We start from the raw sequence: 26,824 nt of genomic DNA, 5'->3' as shown, positions 1-26,824 counted from the left end.
CTGTCTTACTTCTATCCTATCTATGTTGTTAATGAAGTGTAAAACATTTCCCAAAATAGCTGTGTAGAGCAACACTTGCTTGCCGACCGGAGTGGCCGTGCGGTTCTGGGCGCTGCAGTCTGGAGCCGGGCGACCGCTATAGTCGCAGGTTCGAATCCTGCCTCGGGCATGGATGTGTGTGATGTCCTTAGGTTAGTTAGGTTTAGTTAGTTCTAAGTTCTAGGCGACTGATGACCTCAGAAGTTAAGTCGCATAGTGCTCAGAGCCATTTGAACCAACACTTGCTTACATCTATTGCTTAGCATTTTATTCCACTTTTGTCTGCACAGCCATTCCCTCTTCCATCGAGTGATGTCTACACCAGCTTGGTAAAAACTGTTTCAATCTAGATGCATCCACTCAATTTCAGTGACTTTCAGAAGATGTTATATTTAGCTTATGACATCTGTAGAAATAAATTTTGATTTTCAGTTTCCTGTTGTGATACCAGTACATCATCTTCAACTAGATACTTATGTGTTGCTTAAAAAGTGTCCCGGTTCTTTATGATTTGTACTCTCCAAGAATCCTATTTTGCCTATTTTGTTAACTTACTCTCTCGCTATAGTTACTTCGCAACTCTGTCTTTATGATACGTTAATCCTTAGTGAAATTACTGGAAATCAATGGGGTTAGTAGCCAAAAGTCTCACACACAGACTGCTTGTGCAAATTAGTAATGCAGGTAACCCTTTAAAGTAGACATTCAGAAGCAGACAATGTCACACCTGGTGAGACTATATGTGGTACACTGCATCACCCACACCTACACATGACCACCATAATCGAATGATCGAATCGTAAAGCTCCAGTGCTTGTTGTGTCACTCAGTGACAAAAATTTTATCTCACTACAAGTTGCATCGTCAGTGACACATCTGATATCACTCTTAATTGCAGAGTTATGGTCTGAACAGTTACCTATACCTACAATAGTCAATACATGTTCTTCTACATGAATATCTTTCCCCAGAGATCTTACATCACAGGTGATATGCTGAGCCCTGTATGTGACGTACAAACAGTACAAACTAGGTATTGACTACGCAGGCATGTCTACGTTAGTTCGAATGTCCCCCACCACGCTCACTGCCTGACAAAAGTTACTCTCCTAGTCTCTCTTTCACTCATCACAATTAGCAATGATCTGCACATTTTCCTTGACTTTTTGATAGTTTCTGAACTTTTCTGGATTGTCCATAGTCAAATCTCTAAGGCGGAAAGTGACTTATAGACTAAATCAACATGACATGTACTATCTCTTAAAACTCTTGTCTGATTTCACATGTTTCACCACAATCCCGTCATCTGCCCAATTTTAACATCACTGAAGTTAACCGCAATGCCAACAGCTTCAATTCCTTCCAAGTAAATTGCTTCTTCACACTATCTTCTGTTTCTGACTGCCAGGCTTCTTCATTGTGATGCCATTTAGTTTGCCTACCAAATAATTCTTTTAAGTAACCAATAAAAGAAAAACCACGATTAAGCAAGTTTTTAAAGTGTTTTATTTAAACCAAATCAGACTGCTTGCGACACTCCACTCACAGCGAGGTTTCAAGCAGCTGTGGTGTTAACGGAATAATCGGCGGGTAATTAGGGTCAGGGTGTTCACAATGAAGAATATAATCACAAAGAGTTGAATCTATGACTGTCGGCAGCTGTCTCTCGTCCGTATTCTTCTTCAGAAGCAGAAATCTTTTCATTGCCTCACGAACACGAGCGAGCCCTCTCTTCATTCGCCTGACGAACCCTGGTCTCTCTGCCATACCATGGTTTCGCCGGTAATCTCTCCTGTTCCGATACATGTCGCGTAGACTCTCCATTAAACGCCCAATCCACGATGTGGGTGGCGGGTTCTCCTGCGAATGAGAAAAAGAATTATTTTTATTACGCCACCTCCTTGAGCAACGCTATATCTACTACCTAAGGTATTGCAGCCTACAAACATTCTGTGACAGGGCAATGACTAGGACTTTTGCAAGTAATCAAAATAACAGAAATATAATATGGATGCTGATGTAGACATAAATGAATCTTCATAATGACAATATCACCACTCAACGAACTTTCCACCCAAATGAATTAAACCAAGTGTTGCAGACATCGTTATGCCCTTACTCATAAATATGCATATTCTTGTTTTGGATCAATCTAATGATCATCATAACAATCGGCACTGGTTACTGAACTTTATTAAACAAATTTGCGATCAATAAATGTTTTCGTTTCCATCTATTCTCAAACAATGTAATGCGATTGCCTTAAGATGAACTTGTCACGCCCCATCATCACATCGTAGTTTTTTACAGAATTTTGTCGTAGTTTATAGAGGACACGATGGGTGAATGAATTAATTAAACCTACATTTACATATATATTTATTACAAGTGTCTTACGCAAAAAGATAATAATAATAAAAAGAAGAAACCTACGTTTGAGTTGCTAATGTAATGCTGTATTTGTAACAGCCACATGGCTAACATACCATTGCTTGTATCTCAGCTCTGAGCTGTGCCATCGCAATCTGCACTTCCTGCGACGGTGCCTCCCGGATAATCTTCCGTCTGCGTGGTCTGTTGGCAAAGATCTGCAGACAACTGGGTGGAACCGGAACTCCGGGCGGGTAGTAAGAGCCAGAGACTTCCTCCTCTTCATCTTCGCCATCAGGCAAGTCAAAATGCACAATTCTTGGTCTTGGACCAAACTGTGGAAAGAAATTGTCATGTCAGTAAACGTGGCTGCATAACATCATTGGAATTCATTTCTATCCTATTTCTTGAACACTCTGACTGTAATTATTGTCTGACTTTGTACAAAGTGGACTGTGCTGCTTACATGCACTGCCTGAAGCACTGGTTTATCAGCAGCGGCCTCTTCGCTGTCAGCGGTGGTGGACTCCGCCTTCTTCTCGTTCGGCTCTGGTCGAGGTGGCCGAAGGCGGCGCAGAGGCGCAGGTGTTGGCGGCTCATCGACCAGCCTGGGTTTCCCCTGGCTGGCAGGTGACGAACTGAACCGCGAGAACATCTGGAAACGTAAAACAAGCAGTCTTTAGTGAATGTCGAATTCGCTGTGGTGAAGATGGTCATGCCAAGTGTGGCTTATTGTTAACTATCATTTCGGTCTCATACCGCAATTTGCTCAGAGTGAACACTCTCCAGCCCTTGACACAACCACCAAAAATTAACATTAAGGGATACTGTATTTTAGATGGAAATTACAATGAAACTGAATGGAAAACTGATCGATTATTAAAAACGAGAAGCATTTATAACAAGGAAACAATTATTGAGAATAATGGAAGTTACTAAATGTGTTAACTGTACACTATAACGTTATTCACACTCACCTGTTACTGCACATTTAATTAGTTTTCGTAAGAACTTGCTATCAAGTCAAATATATTTCATCTGCAAAATTTTTGAAGAACGTTTGGCATTCATAGTCGGATTTATACTGATAGTCACCTTTTCAGGTAACTCAAAGTAGTGAGCAAAGTTATTTCATTTTGTATGTGCAAACAATTTATATAAACCTTCTGACATTATAAGAAAAAATCCTTTTCTCCTCACTCAATGATTTGTACTCATAATTCCAGACTAATTTTCTGGACTACGACCAGCGGAAAATGAAGTCGCTCAACAAGCAGAGAAGTTAATCGATAACGTAATGATGATGGCAGGGGAGGAAAAACCTCATTTACTGTTAGTGAAACCGAGATAAAGATAGTCGATTGTGTTGCTCAACAATATCTGTCACTCAACATTCAAGTCAGCAGAACGTTTTATTTGATTATTTAATGGTTGAAATTGATATCTGAAAACGGGAAGTAATGGTAATTCAATGTACTACTTCTGAAAGTCACCAGTCATTCGAACTATCTCCCTCACCTCATCTAATCCAGCACACCAAACAAAACCAATCGTATGCAGAAATCTACTTAACAGAACACTAAATTACTAAGTATGGGACCACAATTGGAAAAAGTATCTAAAATAAAATTCTCTGCATTCAAATAACACTTTTGATCCATGTATCTGGAAGTGATTTTATAAAAACGGGATGACATTTAGTTTTCTATTATGTCATGAGTAAAAAATTCAGAAGTAAAATAAGCTAATCATAGTTAGTCATCACATCCAGTGTTCATAGACAACTACTACCAAAATCAGATCTAGACTTTGTCTTCATTAAGGGCACCATAGCCTACATATTTGTGTTGTAGATTTGCAGTTTCTTACGGATCTTCAATGAAACTAACATGAGCTTAACCCACTCTGCCTCCTTTATACCAGAGTTGGATGTTAAAAAACGCGTCTAGAAAAAGTTTAACAATTTAGGAATCTAATGTGTGCTCATGCTACATACGTTTTTCTATGTTTTTGCACGTATTACGACCATCGCCTAGAAAATGGTTTGGTTTCGTTGATTGTATGGTTCCTGTTTCCTAGGAAGTCGATGTAGTCCATTATACCCTCGGTTCACACGTAATACGCAATTTGAATATCGGTGGTGGCAATGAAAAACTCTGTTCTACGATTGTATCATTTTCTCAGTAATTACTACACCAATTTTCATCGCAAAAACAAAATGGATGATTCTCTGTCCCGTTATATGTCTGTTAAGCACCAGCCTAGAAACAAATAAAACTTCACTCCATTCGACATCCTCAAAAAACCTTCCATAATCCTGCGTACTTAAGATACTTAAAATATTATATCGCAACCACAATTTCAGTTTCTAGGCGAGCAGAACTTGCGCAGATCCAAAACCCCCAGTCAACATTATCGATTCGCTTACACATCATAACATACTTTCTCCCATTCTGCCTGCCATTCGGTAACGAATCTTCGTAGTGCTTCAACAGCAGCTCTGTTATGCTCTAGTCATACCACATTTTTCATGTAGTTTCGATTACTAGCAAGCGGAGTTCGCAGATATACTTTACATACCAAAAGTTTATCGTGTCGTGCCAATATTACTTGTGTTATTAGCACAAACACGAACCATACACGTAAATCTCGCCTGAAACTGTATTAACTAGTCCACAACAGAAGAAATTTCTAAAAAAAAAACGAACAATTTTATTTTCCTGTTTTGCATTGTCACTCAAGCTATGTTAGTTACCATCTGACAGTTTTATAGAGCCTTCAATTGGTAGTATTTACATAACACCCGACAAAGATATAATTCTTTTTAGTTGATTCTACAAGGACAAGTTGGTAAACGAGATGGAAAGAAAGTTAATAATCTGAATTGCCTTTGATGGTACTTATGGATTTCTAAATAGATTAATTAGTTTTACGAAATTACGTAACACGAAAAATAATAGTATCTGATGTTAGATGACGTGTTTCTGATATTTCAGTACGTAAGTTATAGTTGTAGATCAAGTTGGAAGTCAGATTTTTCCTTGAAGCGTATTTTTGGAGATCGCAGGCTAAAATATCAAATATAGGGATAACTGCTTTTGATATGCTGTAGAAAATATTTTATGGAGGACATCAAAAAATGCTTAGAATGATTTTTCCCGTCGTCGTAAGATGCCGCAAAGCAAAACTTAGGTTCGTGATAACAGGACATAGCTTCGAAAGACACAAATGCTGTCATGAGTCAGAGGACGACCTACTGAATGTACAGTACGTAGCAAGCGCTTTCGAAAAAAGGAAATGAATTTCTGCTCCTGTTGAGCTACAGTATTATTGTGCTTGGCGAACTTACACAAAAGACAAATATTCGTCTACCAGTCTCTGATCCGATGTCTCCAACTGCATAATATTGTAAAACTCATTGATCACGTACCTCCTCACTTCTTCTCAACTTCTTCTCACAACCCGAAGGATGCGAAATAGGCTTCCTAGAAAGCGCACTTCGAAATCGATTCTTTCTTCGGAAGGTTTGTCAATGAGACTGATGCTACGCAACGGTGCGATCGCTTTTGTGAGCGAACTCATTGTTGGTAATATCACGAAGACAAGCATCTGATATATTCGTTAACAATCTGAGTCTGCTTAATGTAAACCGAACAGATTGATCATGATCAAAAGGCAGTCTGTGATGGAAATAGTCGGAAACGATCAGAATGAAGGAGCTGCCAGGGGTTCAGAGAGCCCCGTTACAGTCGCATGTACTTCTTTCCCGTCCTTCATGAGTAAATTATTTAGGGTTTGTGGAATAATGATTGGCTTTGTTTCAAACGTGTATTCTGTTTATTTCCTTTTCCGATGGTGCAGCAAAAAACAAAATTGGGAGTGGATTGAAGATTTCTTTGATAGGGAGCACGTAGCGAGTTATGTTGGATGATTAGTGAGGGACTGATGTGGGTCAGGGAAGAGATTAGAAACCCGTGCTGCTCACCTTATATATTAATGACCTTGCAGATAATTTTAACATTAGCTTCGGACCTTCCGAAAATGATGTAGCTAACTCCTTTTGAAAAAAACTGCACAACTTTTCAGTTATATCTTCATAAAATGTCTATGTGGTGCAAAGATTTGCATGCTGCTTCAAATGTTAAAAAACTCAAATTTTGCACATGACTGAAAGCAGAAATATTTTATCCTATCACTAGAATAACAGAGTGACCAAACTGCACCGAAGCAAATATGGAAAATGCCTGGCAGTAACACTTTGTTTAGATATGAAATGAAATGATCACACAAGCTCAGTCGTAGGCACATCAGATGGATTACATCGACTCGTTGAAAGGATACTAGGGAAACTCATGGAGACCACTGCTGCAAAATACGGGACGTGTACCATACAGGGCCAAAGGGGATTCTTAACGTATACATAGAAGGGTAGCACAAACTTTTACTATTTTGTATGACCAAGGGGAGAGAGTTACAAAAACGCTGAAAAATGTATGAACGCTTCTACATCTACATCTACATTTATACTCCGCAAGCCACCCAACGGTGTGTGGCGGAGGGCAGTCATTACCTCTCCTTACCTCATCCAGAGACGCACCCTCTCGAAACCTGGACAGCAAACTACACCCCTATGCAGAGCGCCTCTCTTCAAGATTCTGCCACTTGAATTAGCTACACATCTCCGTAACGCTATCACGCTTACCAAATAATCCTGTGACGAAACACGCCGCTCTGCTTTGGATCTTCTCTATCTCCTCTGTCAACCCGATCTGGTACGGATCCCACACTGATGAGCAATACTCAAGTATAGGCCGAACGAGTGTTTTGTAAGCCACCTCCTTTGTTGATGGACTACATTTTCTAACGACTCTCCTAATGAATCTCAACCCGGCACCCGCCTTACCAACAATTAATTTTAAATGACCATTCCACTTCAAATGGTTCAGTACGCATACTCCCAGATATTTTACAGAAGTAACTGCTACCAGTGTTTGTTCCGCTATCATATAATCAAACAATAAAGGATCCTTCTTTCTATGTATTCGCAATACATTATATTTATCTATGTTAAGGGTCAGTTGCCACTCCCTGCACCAAGTGCCTATCTGCTGCAGATCTTCCTCCATTTCGCTGCAATTTTCTAATGCTGCAACTTCTCTGTATACTACAGCATCACCCGGGAAAAGCCGCGTGGATCTTCCGACACTATCTACTAGGTCATTTATATATATTGTGAAAAGCAATTGTCCCATGACACTCCCTTGTGGTACGCCAGAGGTTACTTTAATGTCTGTAGACGTCTCTCCATTGAAAACAACATGCTGTGTTCTGTTTGCTAAAAACTCTTCAATCCAGACACACAGCTGGTCTGATATTCCGTAGGCTCTTACTTTGTTTATCAGGCGACAGAGTGGAACTGTATCGAACGCCTTCCGGAAGTCAAGAAAAATGGCATCTACTTGGGAGCCTGTATCTAATATTTTATGGGTCTCATGAACAAATAAAGCGAGTTGGGTCTCCCACGATCGCTGTTTCCGGAATCCATGTTGTTTCCTACCGAGGAGATTCTGGGTTTCCAGAAATGACATGATACGCGATCAAAAAACATGTTCTAAAATGCTACAACAGATCGATGTCAGAGATATAGGCCTATAGTTTTGCGCATTTGTTCGACGACCCTTCTTGAAAACTGGGACTACCTGTGCTGTTTTCCAATCATTTGGAGCCTTCCGCTCCTCCAGAGATTTGCGGTACACGGCTGTTAGAAGGGGATAAAGTTCTTTCGCGTACTCTGTGTAGAATCGAACTGGTATCCCGGCAGGTCCAATGGACTTTCCTCTGTTGAGTGATTTTAGTTGCTTTCCTATTCCTTGGACACTTACTGCGATCTCAGCCATTTTTTCGGTCGTGCGAGGATTTACAGAAGGCACTGCAGTGCGGGCATCCTCTGTGAAACAACTTTGGAAAAAGGTGTTTAGTATTTCAGCTTTAGGAGTGTCTTCCACTGTTTCAATGCCATCATCATCTCAGAGTGTCTGGATATGCTGTTTCGATCCACTTACTGATTTAACGTAAGACCAGAACTTCCTAAGATTTTCTGTCAAGTCGGTGAGTGATGTACACTGAGGCGCCAAAGACTCTGATATAAGCATGCGTATTCAAATACAGAGATATGTAAACAGGCAGAATATGGAGCTGCAGTCAGCAACGCCTTTGTAAAACAAGTGTCTGGCACAGTTGTTACATCTGTAACTGCTGCTACAATGGCAGGTTATCAAGATTTAACTGAGTTTCAATGTGCTGTTGTAGTCGGCGCACGAGTGATGGGACACAGCTTCTTCGAGCTAACGGTGAGGTGGGAGTATTCCCGTACGACCAATTCACGAGTGTACCGTCAATATCAGGAATCAGATAAAACACCAAATCTCCGACATCGCTGCGGCCGGAAAAAGATCCTGCAAGAACTGGACCAAGAACGACTGAAGAGAATCGTTCAACGGGACAGAAGAGCAACCTTTCCGCAGATTGTTGCAGCTTTCAACGCTGGGCCATCAACTAGCGACAGCGTGCGAGCGATTCAACGAAACATTATCGAGATTGGTTTTTGGAGTGGAAGAGCCACTCGTGTGCCTTTGATGACTAAACGACATAAAGCTTTACGCCACACCTTGGCCCGTCCACAGCAATATTGGACTGTTGATGACTGGAAACATGTTGCCTGGTCCGACGAGTCTCGTTTCAAATTGTAACGAGCGGATGGACGTGTACGCGTATGGAGACAACCTCATGAATCCACGGACCCTGCATGTCAGCAAGGGAATTTGAGCTGGTGGAGGCTCTGTAAAGGTGCAGGGCATGTGCAGTTGGAATGATATGGGATCTTGTAGGTCTAGATACCACTCTGACAGGAGACACGTACGTAAGCACCCTGTCTGATCAGCTGCAGTCATTCATGTTCACTGTGCATTCCGACGGACATGGGCAGTTCCAGCAGGACAATGCGACAGGACAATTCGACACCCCAGACGTCCAGAATTGCTACAGATTGGCTCCACACTCTTCTGAGTTTAAACACTTCCGCTGGCCACCAAACTCCCCACACATGAACATTATTGAGCGTATCTTGGAGAGCTAAACCCGTCGTATTCCTACAGGTTTATGGATAGTCCTGCAGAATTCATGGCGTCAGTTCCCTCCAGCACTACTTCAGTCATTAGTCGAGTCCACGTCACTTCGTTTTGCGGCAGTTTGGCGAGCTAGTGGACCACTACACGATATAAGGCAGGTGTATCAGTTTCTTTGGTTCTCAAGTGTGTTAATCGTATATGGCTGAAGTTTCTGATACGTATTTAGCTCCACATTTATCTACTTTAATACTGTATACTGAAGCAATGAATTAAAATTTATAGCAGGTCCGGCATTCGAAACCAGATCTCCTCCTTACTAGGCAGTTGAACTTTTTTTCACTTTATTTTGTTCGTTATTGATCGTTGCATATGTTGAGGGCGGACTTCCAATGACACCCATTCAAGTTCGTCGTTGATCCATTCACTCTGTTTTTTTATTATTATTATTATTATTACAGAGGTCAGATACCGTGCCGGGAACTGCAGACTCGTCCAGACGCTGCAACAGCTGCATGGATCACACTTCTAAGGCTCCCTCCCCCAAAAGAGATTCCATCTCATGTGTCAGCCCTTTGCAAGTGCCTTTCTAAATTCACATCAGTATTGCTGAGGTTTAATCGAACCTGTACGTCAGACGTAGGTAATATTGTAATTATATACAGTTGATGATCCTGAGATAATATGAGTCTCACCTTTATCTAGTATATAACAACGTCTCAGGAATATCAACTGTATGTGCTTTATACACGAGCTACGTTTGAGGTACATACACGATTAACCCCATTTCGCTCATTGCTACGGTGCTATTGCTATATTGGAAAGCTTCGACGACACTGATGCAAGTTTAGAAGGGGAATTGGAATGGGCTGAGGCATGAAGTGGAATTTTATCGGGGATGGAGAAGTACAAAGGTACTGTGTGCAGGTGTGTCAGGTGTAGTGCATGTGTGGTATATTGCCAGGCGCAATTTCTTTGTGAACTCAAGACCTGAGTTTAAAACCTGGTGCTGGTACATATTTTAATTCATTGCGTCGGCCTACATCATTATCGTAGATATAGGTGACTCTCAATATCTCTCACAAGGGAAGCATCACATAGCATCCATTTCAGATATAGTGGTTAGGTGGCCAGTGGATAACCTGTCAAAAACTGAACACATACCAAGAATGAAATCAGGATGAAGATGTACCAAACTATGGAAAACGAAGCAAAATAGGCACAGTGAACCGTTCAAGCTCAAGACGTAGACCACGACAGAATTTCTATTTCCACGGTGTCATCGTTATGTCGCTATGGTGTTGGACTGTGTACACAGGTACGACATGTTACGACTCTTGCGTTCCGTTTGGAAGTTTTGACTCTCGAATTCCTTGTAGCACCATTTATTTGTTGCATTCAGTTCTGTGAGAGGTCTAAGTGGCATCTCGCCTACTCTCACTACTCATCACATTTACTTGCGACAGTAATATATTCTTACCACATGACTCATGTCCTATAACCAGCGTATAGTATGAAAATTGCCTAGACTTCAGGAGAAGAACAGACACGTCAGTGACCAGACAGACAGTACATATATTTGTGAAAAACATTGTGCACGAGGGAGATTTGAACACGGATTTTCTACTTCGTAGACCACCACTGTGACCACATAACCACAAGGCTGTGCCTCGCAACTTGCTCGATGTTGCTCATCTTCTGTTTGTTAGTTTGCTATTTCTATTTTGCTTCTTTTTTCACAGTTCAGTACACCTTCTTAGTGTTTTTATGCTTGATCTGCCATCCGCTGGACCAGATTACCATTGAACATGAGGGTGGGAGTTTCTCTTCTCAGGAAAATCAACTGTAAATATAAATATATTGCAAATCTTGTCAAGAATCCATAATTGTCTGCTCCAGTTCTCCAATTTACAACGAGATTTCTGTACATTTCACATCTGAAGTAACCCCAGACAGAAACACCCAGCCGATTCAGATAAGGTAATCTTGGGGGCCAAGGTAGAGGCTCCACTCCATTTATAGAGTGCCCCAACAACCATATATCACATTCCCCAACCTTTATTCACACACGAAATTTGAGACCAATTACAGGGAAATAATTTCTAGCGAAGTCAGTGGCAACTCATAACCACACACAGGCATTTATCTCGTCAACGGATCTTGGCGGACCCATGTATACTGCAAATACTGTTGTTCCATTGGTGTAAGCTTTCATCTGTGTCGCTTTTCGTTATTAATTGCGATTAGAGTTGGGTAACCGCCGTAGGCTGTTTTAGACTATCATAAGTTAGCGCAGACTACGGTAGATTTTTTAGAAATTTTGGTAAGTTAATGTTGCATCTGCTTTACCTTTGGATTTGGATTGTTGCAAGCCTATCGCACATTACCTCCTAATGATCGTTTTATTTACGTATGCAGTCAGTGTCTTACTACAGTCCTCTAAAACCCGGAAGCAGTGTACCGTTTACAAAATGAATGAGTATATGTAAAGGAACATTTTTGTTCTAAACAATTATCCTCCTGTCTGTTACTTAAGAAAAAACAGAATTTACAATAAACTGAAATTGTCATTGCTTACTTCTGGCTCTATTCGGAAATTGTTGATTTATAAGGTGAAACATAGGGAACGTGTAGTAAATATATAGAAAACAATACAGTGCTATCATATAACGCTAGAAAATGCAATTTTCTTAACAAAAAGTAATATCAGAAACCGCAAAATAAAAATATAACAAACATCGCTTAAATATTTCGTCGGATTTAGATATACCATGTTTCTGTTATTCATTAACAGCTTTCACATTTGTCAATAATAACAACGAACATGGGAATTGGAACTGCTGTCTGCGGATTTCCGAAGACTGCAAGAGTTGATAAGTGCTTGAATTATCGCAGAATCAACTTAACATCTCATGCATCCACGTGCTTACACGAATAATATACAGAAAAATGGAAAAGAAAGTTGAGGGAGTGTTAGATGACGATTAGTTTCGCTTTAGGAAAAGTAAAGGTAAAAGAGAGGGCCTTGTGCCGTTGCAATTGTATGGGAAGCAAGATTGAAGAAAAATCAAGACACTTGCATAGGATTTGTCAACCTGGAAAAAGCGTTAGACAATGTAATATGGTACAAGATGTCCGAAATTCTGAGAATAATAGGGTTAAGCTACAGCGAGAGACGGGTAATATACGATATCTACAAGAGCCAAGAGGGAATAAAAAAAGTGGACGACCAATAACGATGTGCTCGGACTAAAAGTTGTGTAAGACAAGAATGTAGCCTTTTAATTCTACTGTTCAACCTGTGATGGATACACAGTTAAGAGTCAAAGAAACTGGTACACCTGCCTAATATGGTGTAGGAATCCCACGAGCACTCAGAAGTCCCTTAACACTTCGCGGCATGGATTCGACTAATGACTGAAGTAGTGTTGGAAGGAACTGACACCATGAATACTACAGGGCTGCCCATAAATCCGTAAGAGTACGAGGGGCTGGAGACCTCTTCTGAACAGCACATTGCAAGGTGTCCCAGGTAAGCTCAATAATGTTCATGTCTGGGACGTTTGGTGCCCAGCGGCAGTGTTTAAACTCGGAAGAGAATTCCTGGAGCCACTCTATAGCAATTCTGAACGTTTGGGGTGTCGCATTGTCCTGCTGGAATTGCCTAAGTCCGTCGGAATGCACAATGAACATGAAGGGAAGCAGGTAATCTGACAGGATGCTTACGTACGTGTCTCCTATAAGACTCGTATCTAGACGTATCAGGGGTCCCACATCATTCCAACTGCACACGCCCCACTCCATTACAGAGCCTCCTCCAGCTTGAACATTTCCCTGCTGACATGCAGAGTCCATGGATTCACGAGGTTGTCTCCATACCAGTAAACGTCCATCCGCTCGATACTATTTGAAACGAGACTCGCCGGACCAGACAACATTCCACTGTCTGTGTGGATGGGCCCAGGCGAGGCTATGTGTTGTGCAGTCATCAAGGGTACACGAGTGGGCCTCCGACGCCGAAAACCCATATCGAAGATGTTTCGTTTAATGGTTCGCACGCTGACATCTGTTGATGGCCCAGCACTGAAAACTGCAGCAATGTGCGGAATGGTGGCACTTCTGTTACGGTTAACGATTCTCATCAGTCGTCGTTGGTCCTGTTCTTGTAGGGTCTTTTTCCGGACGCAGAGATGTCGAAGATTTGATGTTTTACCGGATTCCTGAAATTCACAGTACACTCACTAAAAGGACGTACGGTGAAATGCCCAATTTCTCGCTACCTCGGAGATGCTGTGTCCCATCACTCGTGCGCCGACTGTAACACCACGTTCAAACTCACTTAAATCTTCATAAAATGCCATTGTGGCAGCAGTAACCAATCTAGCAACTGCGCCAGACACTTGTCTTAACGAGGCGTTGTCCACCGCAGCGCCGTATATTGCTTGTTTACATATCTCTGTATTTGATTAAGCATGCCAGTACCAGTTTCTTTGGCGCTTCAGTGTAAAAGGTTCAGGAGTGGAATTAAAATTCAAGGTGAAAGTATATCAGTGATACGATGTTCTGATGACATTGCTATCCTCAGCGAAACCGAAGAGGAATTTCATGATCTCCTGAATGAAATGAACAGCCTAATGAGTACAGAATATTGACTGAGAGTAATTCGAAGAAAGACGAAAGTACATTTACATCTACATCTACATCTACATGATTACTCTTCAATTCACATTTAAGTGCTTGGCAGAGGGTTCATCGAACCACAATCCTGCTACCTCTCTACCATTCCACTCCCGAACAGCGCGCGGGAAAACGAACGCCTAAACCTTTCTGTTCGAGCTCTGATTTATCTTATTTTATTTTGATGATCATTCCTTCGTATGTAGGTTGGGCTCAACAAAACTGCCCTTTTTTGCACCCTTTCGATGTCCTCCGTCAATCCCACCTGGTAAGGATCCCACACCACGCAGCAATATTCTAACGGAGGACGAACGAGTGTAGTGTAAGCTGTCTCTTTAATGGACTTGTTGCATCTTCTAAGTGTCCTCTCAATGAAACGCAACCTTTGGCTCGCCTTCCCCACAATATTATCTATGTGGTCTTTCCAACTGAAGTAGTTCGTAATTTTGACACCCAGGTACTTAGTTGAATAGACAGCCTTGAGAAGTAGCAGAAATGAGAACAGCAAGAAACTTAACACCAGGATTGATGGTCACGAAGTAGATGAAGTTAAGGAATCCTACTTCCTCGGCAGCAAAATAATCAGTTACTGACGGAATAAAGGGGACATCAAAAGCACACTAGTGCTGGCAAAAAGGGCATTATTGGCCAAGAGAAGTCTCCTAGTATAGAACCTTAGCCTTAATTTGAGGAAGAAATTTCTGAGAATGTACATCTGGTGCACTGTGTTGTATGGCAGTGGAACATGGAAAATGATTCAAATGGCTCTGAGCACTATGGGACTTAACTTCTGAGGTCATTAGTCCTCAAGAATTTAGAACTTCCTAAACCTAACTAACCTAAGGACATCACATACATCCATGCCCAAGGCAGGATTCGAACCTGCGATCGTAGCAATGGAACATGGACTCTGGCAAAACTGAAACAGAAGGGAATCGGAGCATTTGACATGTGATGTTATAGACGAACGTTGAAAATTAGGTTGACTGATAAGGTAAGGAATGAAGAGGTTCTGCGCAGAATCGGAGAGGAAAGGGAATACGTGAAGAACACAGAAAAAAAAGAAGGGACAGGACGAGAGGACATCTGTTAAAACATCAGGGAATGACTTCCTTGGTGCTAGAGGGAGTTGTAGAGAGACAATACTATAGAGGAAGACAGAGACTGGAATACACCCAGCAAATAATTGAGGATGTAGGTTGCAAGAGCTACTCTGAGATGAAGAGGTTGGCACAGGAGAGGAATTCATAGTGGCCTGCATCAAACGAGGCAGAAGACTGACGAATCAAAAAATAATAAAAAAATATCGTAGAATGTACACACCCATTATACTTGGTATACTTTAGCGTATGAAACGTACAAAAACATCATTGTTTTAAATATACATCAGTTGTCACACTTTATTTAACTTCAGTGCATGCTAACCTGGTTTAATGAAGTTACAAATGGAGAATACTCATGCCGTGGGTTGACATAAAGAAAAATTTTATCGCTGGAAGAGTCCAGTGAAACTATGAAGGTGGAACGCAAGATAGACAATCAAAACATGCAGAGTCAGAAAACAGAAGTTCCATGTGGTGGAAATCAAAAGTGATAATTTCTTCAGCTCTGAACAGTTTAACATCAATTCCATCGAACTGGAAAAACGTTAATCACCTAATTACGGCTTGGATGAACATAAGATACATCAGAATAACCAATAAGAAGCCCCATGTAATGCAGTTTACGTACCTTCATAACGACGATGTAGTGAGCTTCTAGGCACGATTTAGAAATAGGCCAAACTTCGGGACATTGCGCTGAATCTCTAGCATCCCAGAGTCCAAACAAGAAAGACCTTGAGTCAATTCCGTGCTTCATTCCACCTCCTCACAATGGTTTTTACAAGCACTTACCAACTGCTACACAGATAGCTAGACATTCCAGGAAAGAAGTGTTTGCAAGAGAAGGGTGTGATGCCCCAAAATAATATTTAAGTATGCAAGGTATTACCTTGTACATGTACATCTGCGAAGAGACGGTTAAGATGTTCAATTTTTATTCCACTTACTTATAATGTCTATAAATTTTTTAGGCCTGAATTGAGTGCATTTTATTTGAAAATCCAATATACTACATTTAATATGTCCTAGAAGTCAGCTGAATCTCCTTTACTTTCCTCGATATCTTAGATGACTTTTTCTGTGGTTGAACTTTCAAGGTCAATATCTCAAAACATGCAATTTCTTGTTTTTTCTCTCTGGCATAGTACCCTCCATATAGCAGAGGTTTCTTTTTGTACGAGCGGTATTCGAAGACTGCTGTGACTGTAATGATACTTTGTGTCCTTGTTTGATGTGGACCAGACTCCGAACACCATCAGTCTGGCCGTAAGTAACGACTCAGACATTAATGCTATACGATCTGCCGTAATTATTGAACCCCTCCCACAACGAGTGATTTGCACAACGAATAGAAGAAAATGTAAGAGATTTACTCGCTTAACGAACGATGTGTCGCATAAAGAGTATGTTGGGTGGTTTCTTTTTGAGTCTTTAATATCAATTTCAGAAACAATTTCTGGCCTGGATCGGTCTCTTTGACCGCTATTAATGAACACTAAGTTACACGTTCTCGTATAAATTACCACTGTGGAAGGTAGAATCTCCGACAATGCTGTATTGAGTCAGCTCTGCTGCTAGCGAATTTTCTGCAAGAATGTTGCAAGATCTCTTCATTGCTCGCGCATGGTGAGTAGTAACCCATTTTCTTGCAGAATCTGTTTATGAATTTCAATTCTGATTTGTCGTCGTTCACCGGCACGAATTCATTAAAGATGTCCGTAAGGAAGTAGCTACACACGGTACGAATTTAATGAACGATGTTGCTAAGTCTCTTTTTCGACTAAGCAGGGCATAAAAAAATACCTTTCGATAATTTTCTTCTAAAGTATGATGTGCTGTACTAAATATAAAAAATTACAGTACTGTGTTATAAGTCTCTTTGAGTATCTACCTTTTCGGAATGGAACACATTAATTAATTCTACAAGGATTCCAACGAAAAAAGTGTTCCACTTAACGAGTATGGATTACGAGTAAGACGCAAAAGTAGTCATACTCATTAAGCGAAGTAACACTGTCGGTGTAATATTGAAGGTCAAGGTCATAAGCAAGCAGATCACTGCGTAATGACTACTGCAGCGCCAGTCAGTGTCAACTCCAAAAGAGTGGCAGCAGAGTGCGAGCTAACATCCCATAGATGTTCGAGCTCGCATGCGGTTCCTCTTCGTCAAAATGTCTTAGCTTAAACTCCTCTAGGGGTTGATCAGCACGTGTCGCGTTACACGCCCTATATTAGACACTTGTGACCCATTGGTTAAATTGTCTGGCTGATGGCAAGTTTGCGAAATACAAAGTTAACATAACATATAATAACAGTAATAATAATATTTGAAACTAAATTAACGACCCATAAATGATGTAGGCCAAACAATTACGATTTGGTTAGAATAATACTTATGCAGAAAGCAAACTAATAGCGAAAGTGGTCGTATTTAGAGTTACTGTTAGACTCGATTGCATATCCGGTTGACACAATTCGATAGTTCACAATCTCATCGTGAAACACAAGTCCAATATTCCAACTCGATATTTACACGAAAAGTTAGAGTTCATACCAGGAGCCTGGTTGCTCAACGCTCGGAGACTAAGTCCCGCGATACCACACAACGCGAAATTTTCTGAGTCGTCTCACTTCCGAGCTGCCTAAAGACCGACTGTCTGCTTTCGCGTCTCAATCCGAACTGTACCCTTTGGTGCCTCCAGCCGAACTGTCCGCTCTCGCGTCTCCACCAGCACTGTCCCTCTGCCCTTCTCCGACCGCATTACCCGCGCACCGAATATCCTCACTCAACTGTCTAGGGCAGTTCCCTTTTCTGACGCCGTCCATATGTTTGGCTACAGCTTATTCTATATTATTTTACATTTTAACATACTTAAATAATGAAAGCTTGGCCACTTTCACGTTCTAAATAAAGTGACAATAATATCCATTACATAATAAACGTTAAATTCTTTTACGTAAAACCAATACAATTTCCTTCTTAGCTTTGAATGCCACGGCCAGTAGCCTTGCACCAGAGTGCTTTATGATATATAAATGAAGAACAAAAGTAACTATTATGCACTAAACTTTACAACAAATATTCTGTTACCTAATGATTCACTAAGATGTCATGGAGTTATCGTTCAATGTGTTTTGTGTGGAAGAAATGATCTCTGATATCTTAACTGAAAATACTAATAATTTAAATTTTCTATATCTTTTAAACCTTCCCCATGAACCACGGACCTTGCCATTGGTGGGGAGGCTTGCGTGCCTCAGCGATACAGATGGCCGTACCGTAGGTGCAACCCCAACGGAGGGGTACCTGTTGAGAGGCCAGACAAACGTGTGGTTCCTGAAGAGGGGCAGCAGCCTTTTCAGTAGTTGCAGGGGCAACAGTCTGGGTGATTGACTGATCTGGCCTTGTAACACTAACCAAAACGGCCTTGCTGTGCTGGTACTGCGAACGGCTGAAAGCAAGGGGAAACTACGGCCGTAATTTTTCCCGAGGCCATGCAGCGTCACTGTATGGATAAATGATGATAGCGTCCTCTTGGGTAAAATATTCCGGAAGTAAAATAGTCCCCCATTCGGATCTCCGGGCGGGGACTACTCAAGAGGACTGTAATTCGAGAGTAGGAAAAGGGAGAGAAGGAAACATAGTAGGTGAATATGGATTGGGGCTAAGAAATGAAAGAGGAAGCCGCCTGATAGAATTTTGCACAGATCATAACTTAATCATAGCTAACTCTTGGCTTTAAGAATCATGAAAGAAGGTTGTATGCATGGAAGAATCCTGGAGATACTTGAAGGTATCAGATAGATTATATAATGGTAAGACAGAGATTTAGGATCCAGGTTTTAAATTGTAAGACATTTCCAGGGGCAGATGTGGACTCTGACCACAATCTATCGGTTATGAACTGTAGATTAAAACTGAAGAAACCGCAAAAAGGTGGGAATTTAAGGAGATGGGACCTGGATAAACTGACTAAACCAGAGGTTGTACAGAGTTTCAGGGAGAGCATAAGGGAACAATTGACAGGAATGGGGGATGAAGTAGTGAAGGCAGCAGAGGATCAAGTAGGTAAAAAGACGAGGGCTGGTAGAAATCCTTGGGTAACAGAAGAAATATTGAATTTAATTGATGAAAGGAGAAAATATAAAAATGCAGTGAATGAAGCAGGTAAAAAGGAATACAAACGTCTCAAAAATGAGATCGACAGGAAATGGAAGACGATATAGACGAAGATGATATGGGAGATACGATAATGCGTGAAAAGTTTGACAGAACACTGAAAGAACTGAGTCGAAACAAGGCCCCGGGAGTAGACAATATTCCATTAGAACTATTGATGGCCTTGGGAGAGCCAGTCCTAACAAAACTCTGCCATCTGGTGAGCAAGATGTATGAGACAGGCGAAATACCCTCAGACTTCAAGAAGAATATAATAATTCCAATCCCAAAGAAAGCAGGTGTTGACAGATGTGAAAATTACCGAACTGTCAGTTTAGTAACTCACAGCTGCTGCAAAATACTAACACGAATTCTTTACACACGAATGGAAAAACTGGTAGAAGCCGACCTTGGGGAAGATCAGTTTGGATTCCATAGAAATGTTGGAACACGTGAGGCAATACCTTACGAGTTATCTTAGAAGAAAGATTAAGGAAAGGCAAACCTACGTTTCTAGCATTTGTAGACGTAGATAAAGCTTTTGACAATGTTGAAGGTGGCAGGGGTAAAATACAGGGAGCGAAAGGCTATTTACAATTTGTACAGAAAGCAGATGGCAGTTATAAGAGTCGAGGGACATGAAAGGGAAGCAGTGGTTGGGAAGAGAGTGAGACATGGCTGTAGCCTCCCCTCGATGCTATTCAATCTGTATATTGAGCAAGCAGTACATCTACATCTACATCTACATCTATACTCCGCGAGCCACCTTACGGTGTGTGGCGGAGGGTACTTATTGTACCACTATCTGATCCCCCCTTCCCTGTTCCATTCACGAATTGTGCGTGGGAAGAACGACTGCTTGTAAGTCTCCGTATTTGCTCTAATTTCTCGGATCTTTTCGTTGTGATCATTACGCGAGATATATGTGGGCGGTAGTAATATGTTGCCCATCTCTTCCCGGAATGTGCTCTCTCGTAATTTCGATAATAAACCTCTCCGTATTGCGTAACGCCTTTCTTGAAGTGTCCGCCACTGGAGCTTGTTCAGCATCTCCGTAACGCTCTCGCGCTGACTAAATGTCCCCATGACGAATCGCGCTGCTTTTCGCTGGATCATGTCTATCTCTTCTATTAATCCAACCTGGTAAGGGTCCCATACTGATGAGCAATACTCAAGAATCGGACGAACAAGCGTTTTGTAAGCTACTTCTTTCGTCGATGAGTCACATTTTCTTAGAATTCTTCCTATGAATCTCAACCTGGCGCCTGCTTTTCCCACTATTTGTTTTATGTGATCATTCCACTTCAGATCGCTCCGGATAGTAACTCCTAAGTATTTTACGGTCGTTACCGCTTCCAATGATTTACCACCTATGGCATAATCGTACTGGAATGGATTTCTGCCCCTATGTATGCGCATTATATTACATTTATCTACGTTTAGGGAAAGCTGCCAGCTGTCGCACCATGCATTAATCCTCTGCAGGTCCTCCTGGAGTGCGTACGAGTCTTCTGATGTTGCTACTTTCTTGTAGACAACCGTGTCATCTGCAAATAGCCTCACGGAGCTACCGATGTTGTCAACTAAGTCATTTATGTATATTGTAAACAATAAAGGTCCTATCACGCTTCCCTGCGGTACTCCCGAAATTACCTCTACATCTGCAGATTTTGAACCGTTAAGAATGACATGTTGTGTTCTTTCTTCTAGGAAATCCTGAATCCAATCACAAACCTGGTCCGATATTCCGTGAGCTCGTATTTTTTTCACTAAACGTAAGTGCGGAACCGTATCAAATGCCTTCCTGAAGTCCAGGAATACGGCATCAATCTGCTCGCCAGTGTCTACGGCACTGTGAATTTCTTGGGCAAATAGGGCGAGCTGAGTTTCACATGATCTCTGTTTGCGGAATCCATGTTGGTTATGATGAAGGAGATTTGTATTATCTAAGAACGTCATAATACGAGAACACAAAACATGTTCCATTATTCTACAACAGATTGACGTAAGCGAAATAGGCCTATAATTATTCGCATCTGATTTATGACCCTTCTTGAAAATGGGAACGACCTGCGCTTTCTTCCAGTCGCTAGGTACTTTACGTTCTTCCAGCGATCTACGATAAATTGCTGATAGAAAGGGGGCAAGTTCTTTAGCATAATCACTGTAGAATCTTAAGGGTATCTCGTCTGGTCCGGATGCTTTTCCGCTACTAAGTGATAGCAGTTGTTTTTCAATTCCGATATCGTTTATTTCAATATTTTCCATTTTGGCGTCCGTGCGACGGCTGAAGTCAGGGACCGTGTTACGATTTTCCGCAGTGAAACAGTTTCGGAACACTGAATTCAGTATTTCTGCCTTTCTTCGGTCGTCCTCTGTTTCGGTGCCATCGTGGTCAACGAGTGACTGAATAGGGGATTTAGATCCGCTTACCGATTTTACATATGACCAAAACTTTTTAGGGTTCTTGTTTAGATTGTTTGCCAATGTTTTATGTTCGAATTCGTTGAATGCTTCTCTCATTGCTCTCTTTACGCTCTTTTTCGCTTCGTTCAGCTTTTCCTTATCAGCTATGATTCGACTACTCTTAAACCTATGATGAAGCTTTCTTTGTTTCCGTAGTACCTTTCGTACATGATTGTTATACCACGGTGGATCTTTCCCCTCGCTTTGGACCTTAGTCGGTACGAACTTATCTAAGGCGTACTGGACGATGTTTCTGAATTTTTTCCATTTTTGTTCCACATCCTCTTCCTCAGAAATGAACGTTTGATGGTGGTCACTCAGATATTCTGCGATTTGTGCCCTATCACTCTTGTTAAGCAAATATATTTTCCTTCCTTTCTTGGCATTTCTTATTACACTTGTAGTCATTGATGCAACCACTGACTTATGATCACTGATACCCTCTTCTACATTCACGGAGTCGAAAAGTTCCGGTCTATTTGTTGCTATGAGGTCTAAAACGTTAGCTTCACGAGTTGGTTCTCTAACTATCTGCTCGAAGTAATTCTCGGACAAGGCAGTCAGGATAATGTCACAAGAGTCTCTGTCCCTGGCTCCAGTTCTGATTGTGTGACTATCCCATTCTATACCTGGTAGATTGAAGTCTCCCCCTATTACAATAGTATGATCACGAAACTTCTTCACGACGTTCTGCAGGTTCTCTCTGAGGCGCTCAACTACTACGGTTGCTGATGCAGGTGGTCTATAGAAGCATCCGACTATCATATCTGACCCACCTTTGATACTTAACTTAACCCAGATTATTTCACATTCGCATTCGCTAATAACTTCACTGGATATTATTGAATTCTTTACTGCTATAAATACTCCTCCACCATTGGCGTTTATCCTATCCTTGCGGTATATATTCCATTCTGTGTCTAGGATTTCGTTACTGTTCACTTCCGGTTTTAACCAACTTTCCGTTCCTAATACTATATGCGCACTATTTCCTTCAATAAGAGATACTAATTCAGGAACCTTGCCCTGGATACTCCTGCAGTTTACCAATATTACGTTAACTTTTCCTGTTTTTGGTCTCTGAGGACGGACGTTCTTTATCAACGATGATAATGTCCTCTCTGGTAAGCCGTCAGGTATTTTATCGTTTCGCCCAAGGGGGGGTCCCTCTAACCTAAAAAACCCCCGTGTGCACGCCACACGTACTCTGCTACCCTAGTAGCTGCTTCCGGTGTGTAGTGCACGCCTGACCTGTCTAGGGGGGCCCTACAGTTCTCCACCCAATAACGGAGGTCGATGAATTTGCAACCATTATAGTCGCAGAGTCGTCTGAGCCTCTGGTTTAGACCCTCCACACGGCTCCAAACCAGAGGACCGCGATCGACTCTGGGCACTATGCTGCAGATATTAAGCTCAGCTTGCACTCCACGAGCGATGCTGGTTGTCTTCAGCAAATCAGCCAGCCGCCGGAAGGAACCAAGGATGGCCTCAGAACCCAAGCGGCAGGCGTCATTCGTTCCGACATGTGCTACTATCTGCAGCCGGTCACACCCAGTGCGTTCAATAGCTGCCGGAAGGGCCTCCTCCACATTACGGACGAGACCCCCCGGCAAGCACACCGAGTGCACATTGGCATTCTTCCCCGACCTACCCGCTATTTTCCTGAGGGGCTCCATAACCCGCCTAACGTTGGAGCTCCCTATAACTAATAGGCCCGCCCTCTGTGACTGTCGGGACCTTGCCGGAGAATCGGCCACTGGCCCAACAGGCGAGGCATCCTGTGGTGGCTCGGAAACGATGTCATCACCACTAGGAAGCACCCCGTACCTGTTGGAAAGGGGTAAGGCAGCTGCCACGCGGCCAGATCCCACCTTCGCCTTTCGGCCAGGCACGCGCGAGCCCACCACTGTCCGCCATTCACCCTGGAGTGATGGCTGACCGGTAAGATGCTCACTGCCGGAAGACGCAGCGACATCGGGGGTTCCATGTGATTCCAAGGCCACCGAAGTAGGCATAGGTCTCACCACAGTTGCCCCAACGCCACTACGAGCCGACGCCTGCGCCTCGAGCTCGATGAGCCTAACAGACAAAGCCTCCACCTGCCCCCGAAGAGTGGCCAATTCTCCTTGCGTCCGCTCACAACAACCACAGTCCCTACACATGACTATGTTTACCCTACTCTATACGGTGACAAATTCCCAAGATAATCTTCTGATGAGCTACTCTGATAATCAAGAAACACTCACTGAAATACGAGACGCGAAAACTACACTAGGTTTTCTTAGAAAAACTATTTAAAAGCTAAGCGCAGCAAATAAGTACAGAAACGCTTTATACAAACAGTACTCGCTGCTGCTGGTGCTCTCGCTAAAGGAAACAAAAGAAAAATTCGGAATAGGTATTAAAATCCATGGAGAAGAAATATGAACTTTGAGGTTCGCCGATGACCTTGTAATTCTATCAGAGACAGCAAAGGACTTGGAAGAGCAGTTGAAAGGAATGGACAGTGTATTGAAAGGAGGATATAAGATGAACATCAACAAAAGCAAAACGAGGATAATGGAATGTAGTCGAATTAAGTCGGGTGATGCTGAGGGAATTAGATTAGGAAATAAGACACTTAATGTAGTAAAGGAGTTTTGCTATTTGGGGAGCAAAATAACTGATGATGGTCGAAGTAGAGAAGATATAAAATGTAGACTGCCAATGGCAAGGAAAGCGCTTCTGAAGGAGAGAAATTTGTTAACATCGAGTATTGATTTAAGTGTCAGGAATTCGTTTCTCAAAGTATTTGTATGGAGTGTAGCCATGTATGGAAGTGAAACATGGACGATAAATAGTTTGGACAAGAAGAGAATAGAAGCTTTCGAAATCTGTTGCTACAGAAGCATGCTGAAGGTTAGATGGATAGATCACATAACTAATGATGAAGTATTGAATAGAATTGGGGAGAAGAGGAGTATGTGGCACAACTTAGCAAAAAGAAGAGACCGGTTAGTAGGACATGTTCTGAGGCATCAAGAGATCACAAATTTAGCACTGAAGGACAACGTGGAGGGTAAAAATCGTAGAGGGAGACCAAGAAATGAATACACTATGCAGATTCAGAAGAATGTAGGTTGCTGTAAGTACTGTGTGATGAAGAAGCTTGCACAGGATAGAGCAGCATGTAGAGCTGCATCAAACCAGTCTCAAGACTGAAGACCACAACAAAAACAACATATCTTTTAAACAAATAAAATTACGGAGTTGATATTTACAATGTTTGTCATTTTAATGACGCGCTTCTATATGAAATTTCGATCGTTAAGATCGACTATAGCGTTCAGACTTTAGCATTCAGGTCTTTGTTCAAAAAACTTGTAAATTTCACTTTAACACTAAAACCTAAACTATTATAGATATGATCAATATTCAAGTTTTGTGGAATAACCATGAAACCCTATCAAGGATGGTAGATTAAAATTATTGTGGCTTCTTTCCCTGCATTACTATAGTATTAAATAGTTTTCATAAATGTTTCCCTTTATGGCCGATCTTAGGTCCTTCATATTTAAAATTGCTACGACTTCCTGGCCACAAATGCCCTCTGCTGTGTTTCCCTATGATGTCGGTTCTCTGTCTCACTCGCACACTAAAGCGCTTTGGCCTCAATAGAAAATAGACGCCTGTGTCCGGCCCCGGTAGCTAAGTGGTCAGCGTGACAGAATGTCAATCCTAAGGTCTCGGGTTCGATTCCCGGCTGGGTCGGAGATTTTCTCCGCTCAGGGACTGGGAGTTGTGTTGTCCTAATCATCATCATTTCATCCCCATCGACGCGCAGGTCGCCGAAGTGGCGTCAACTCGAAAGACCTGCACCAGGCGAACGGTCTACCCGACGGGAGGCCCTAGCCACACGACATTTCATTTCATTTCAATAGACGCCTGTGAGTTTCCCCATCTCATGATGAATCTGCGCCCTTTATGGCACACGTTACTGGACGACAGGGTTCGTTTCACAATTCCTGTAAGCTGACTCTTTCGGCTATATATTTAAATGAGAGCGCAATGCTCATTAGCTCACAAGTGGTAAACGGCACGCAAACTTTCGAATTCTACCAAGGAGTCCCAAGCAGGACTGGTGTATCAGGCCCCAAGAAAACATAGACAGACTATAGCTAGGTCTTGGCATATATGACTTTGTGAAACAGCCAGTATGGCCCTTGGGCTAAAATGTTTGGAGAGCCCTGATGTTGACTAACAATGCTGGTGTTCAAGAATTTGCTATTTTTGATTGGAAGTAACTGTTCATGATATGCTTTTTGGCAATGTTTTGGGTACTTTTTATGTCTCATTTTGGCTACCTCCCACTTAGTATTTTATAGCAGCGTACTTATTCACTTGCTACATATTTTTCATTTTGGGTGAGAGTGCCACAATTGTAGTATAAATGCATTTTCTATCGTTGAGAATGCCACTAGATAACAATTGATGCGTTTGTGGTCAATATTTTAGCCAGACCATCTAAGGTCCAAACTCTCTGTAATCTGATACCACTAAACGAACCTATCGCATTCATCTACTGCATGGGAACGGTCTGCTATCAACAAAGCAACCACAATGTACTTACATTGTTTCGTCAACAGATGGTTGCACTCGTACTTTATGGTCGATAAAGTAAGCACAAAGCAGTCTCAGCTTTCAGTCGATGCAATGTGTCGCAATCTTCCTGGTAAGTATTCACGTTTACAGAATTTAGCCGATTTACTATGTTTGTATGATGTAATATCTGGTGCAAACTGCTGTGAAATGATTTTTTCTTGGTCTCATGTGTGCAAGAAGACATATATAATCTCAATTTTCCTTGAGTTTACGTACGTTCACTTGTAAACAAATACATCTGGACT

The 26,824-nt window shown here is 41.8% G+C and overlaps 1 protein-coding gene across 1 annotated transcript in view; it reads right to left on the bottom strand.

Annotated features, from left to right (window-relative positions):
• Positions 1-1,581: 1,581 nt before the first annotated feature.
• The window catches only part of LOC126418711 (serine/arginine repetitive matrix protein 1-like), a 98,204-nt gene continuing 72,961 nt past the window's right edge, over positions 1,582-26,824 (bottom strand). The window contains exons 7-9 of the mRNA XM_050085614.1: positions 2,876-3,064; positions 2,526-2,744; positions 1,582-1,899 (exon numbers count right to left, since the gene is read on the bottom strand). Of these exons, the coding sequence (XP_049941571.1) occupies positions 1,582-1,899; positions 2,526-2,744; positions 2,876-3,064 (726 nt within the window). The remainder of the gene's footprint in view (positions 1,900-2,525; positions 2,745-2,875; positions 3,065-26,824) is intronic.

This window comes from Schistocerca serialis, chromosome 9 (assembly GCF_023864345.2).
Source record: "Schistocerca serialis cubense isolate TAMUIC-IGC-003099 chromosome 9, iqSchSeri2.2, whole genome shotgun sequence".
Classification (NCBI taxonomy): domain Eukaryota; kingdom Metazoa; phylum Arthropoda; class Insecta; order Orthoptera; family Acrididae; genus Schistocerca; species Schistocerca serialis.
The sequence above is the reverse complement of the archived record's forward strand: the minus strand, read 5'-3'. Positions and strand labels throughout refer to the sequence as shown.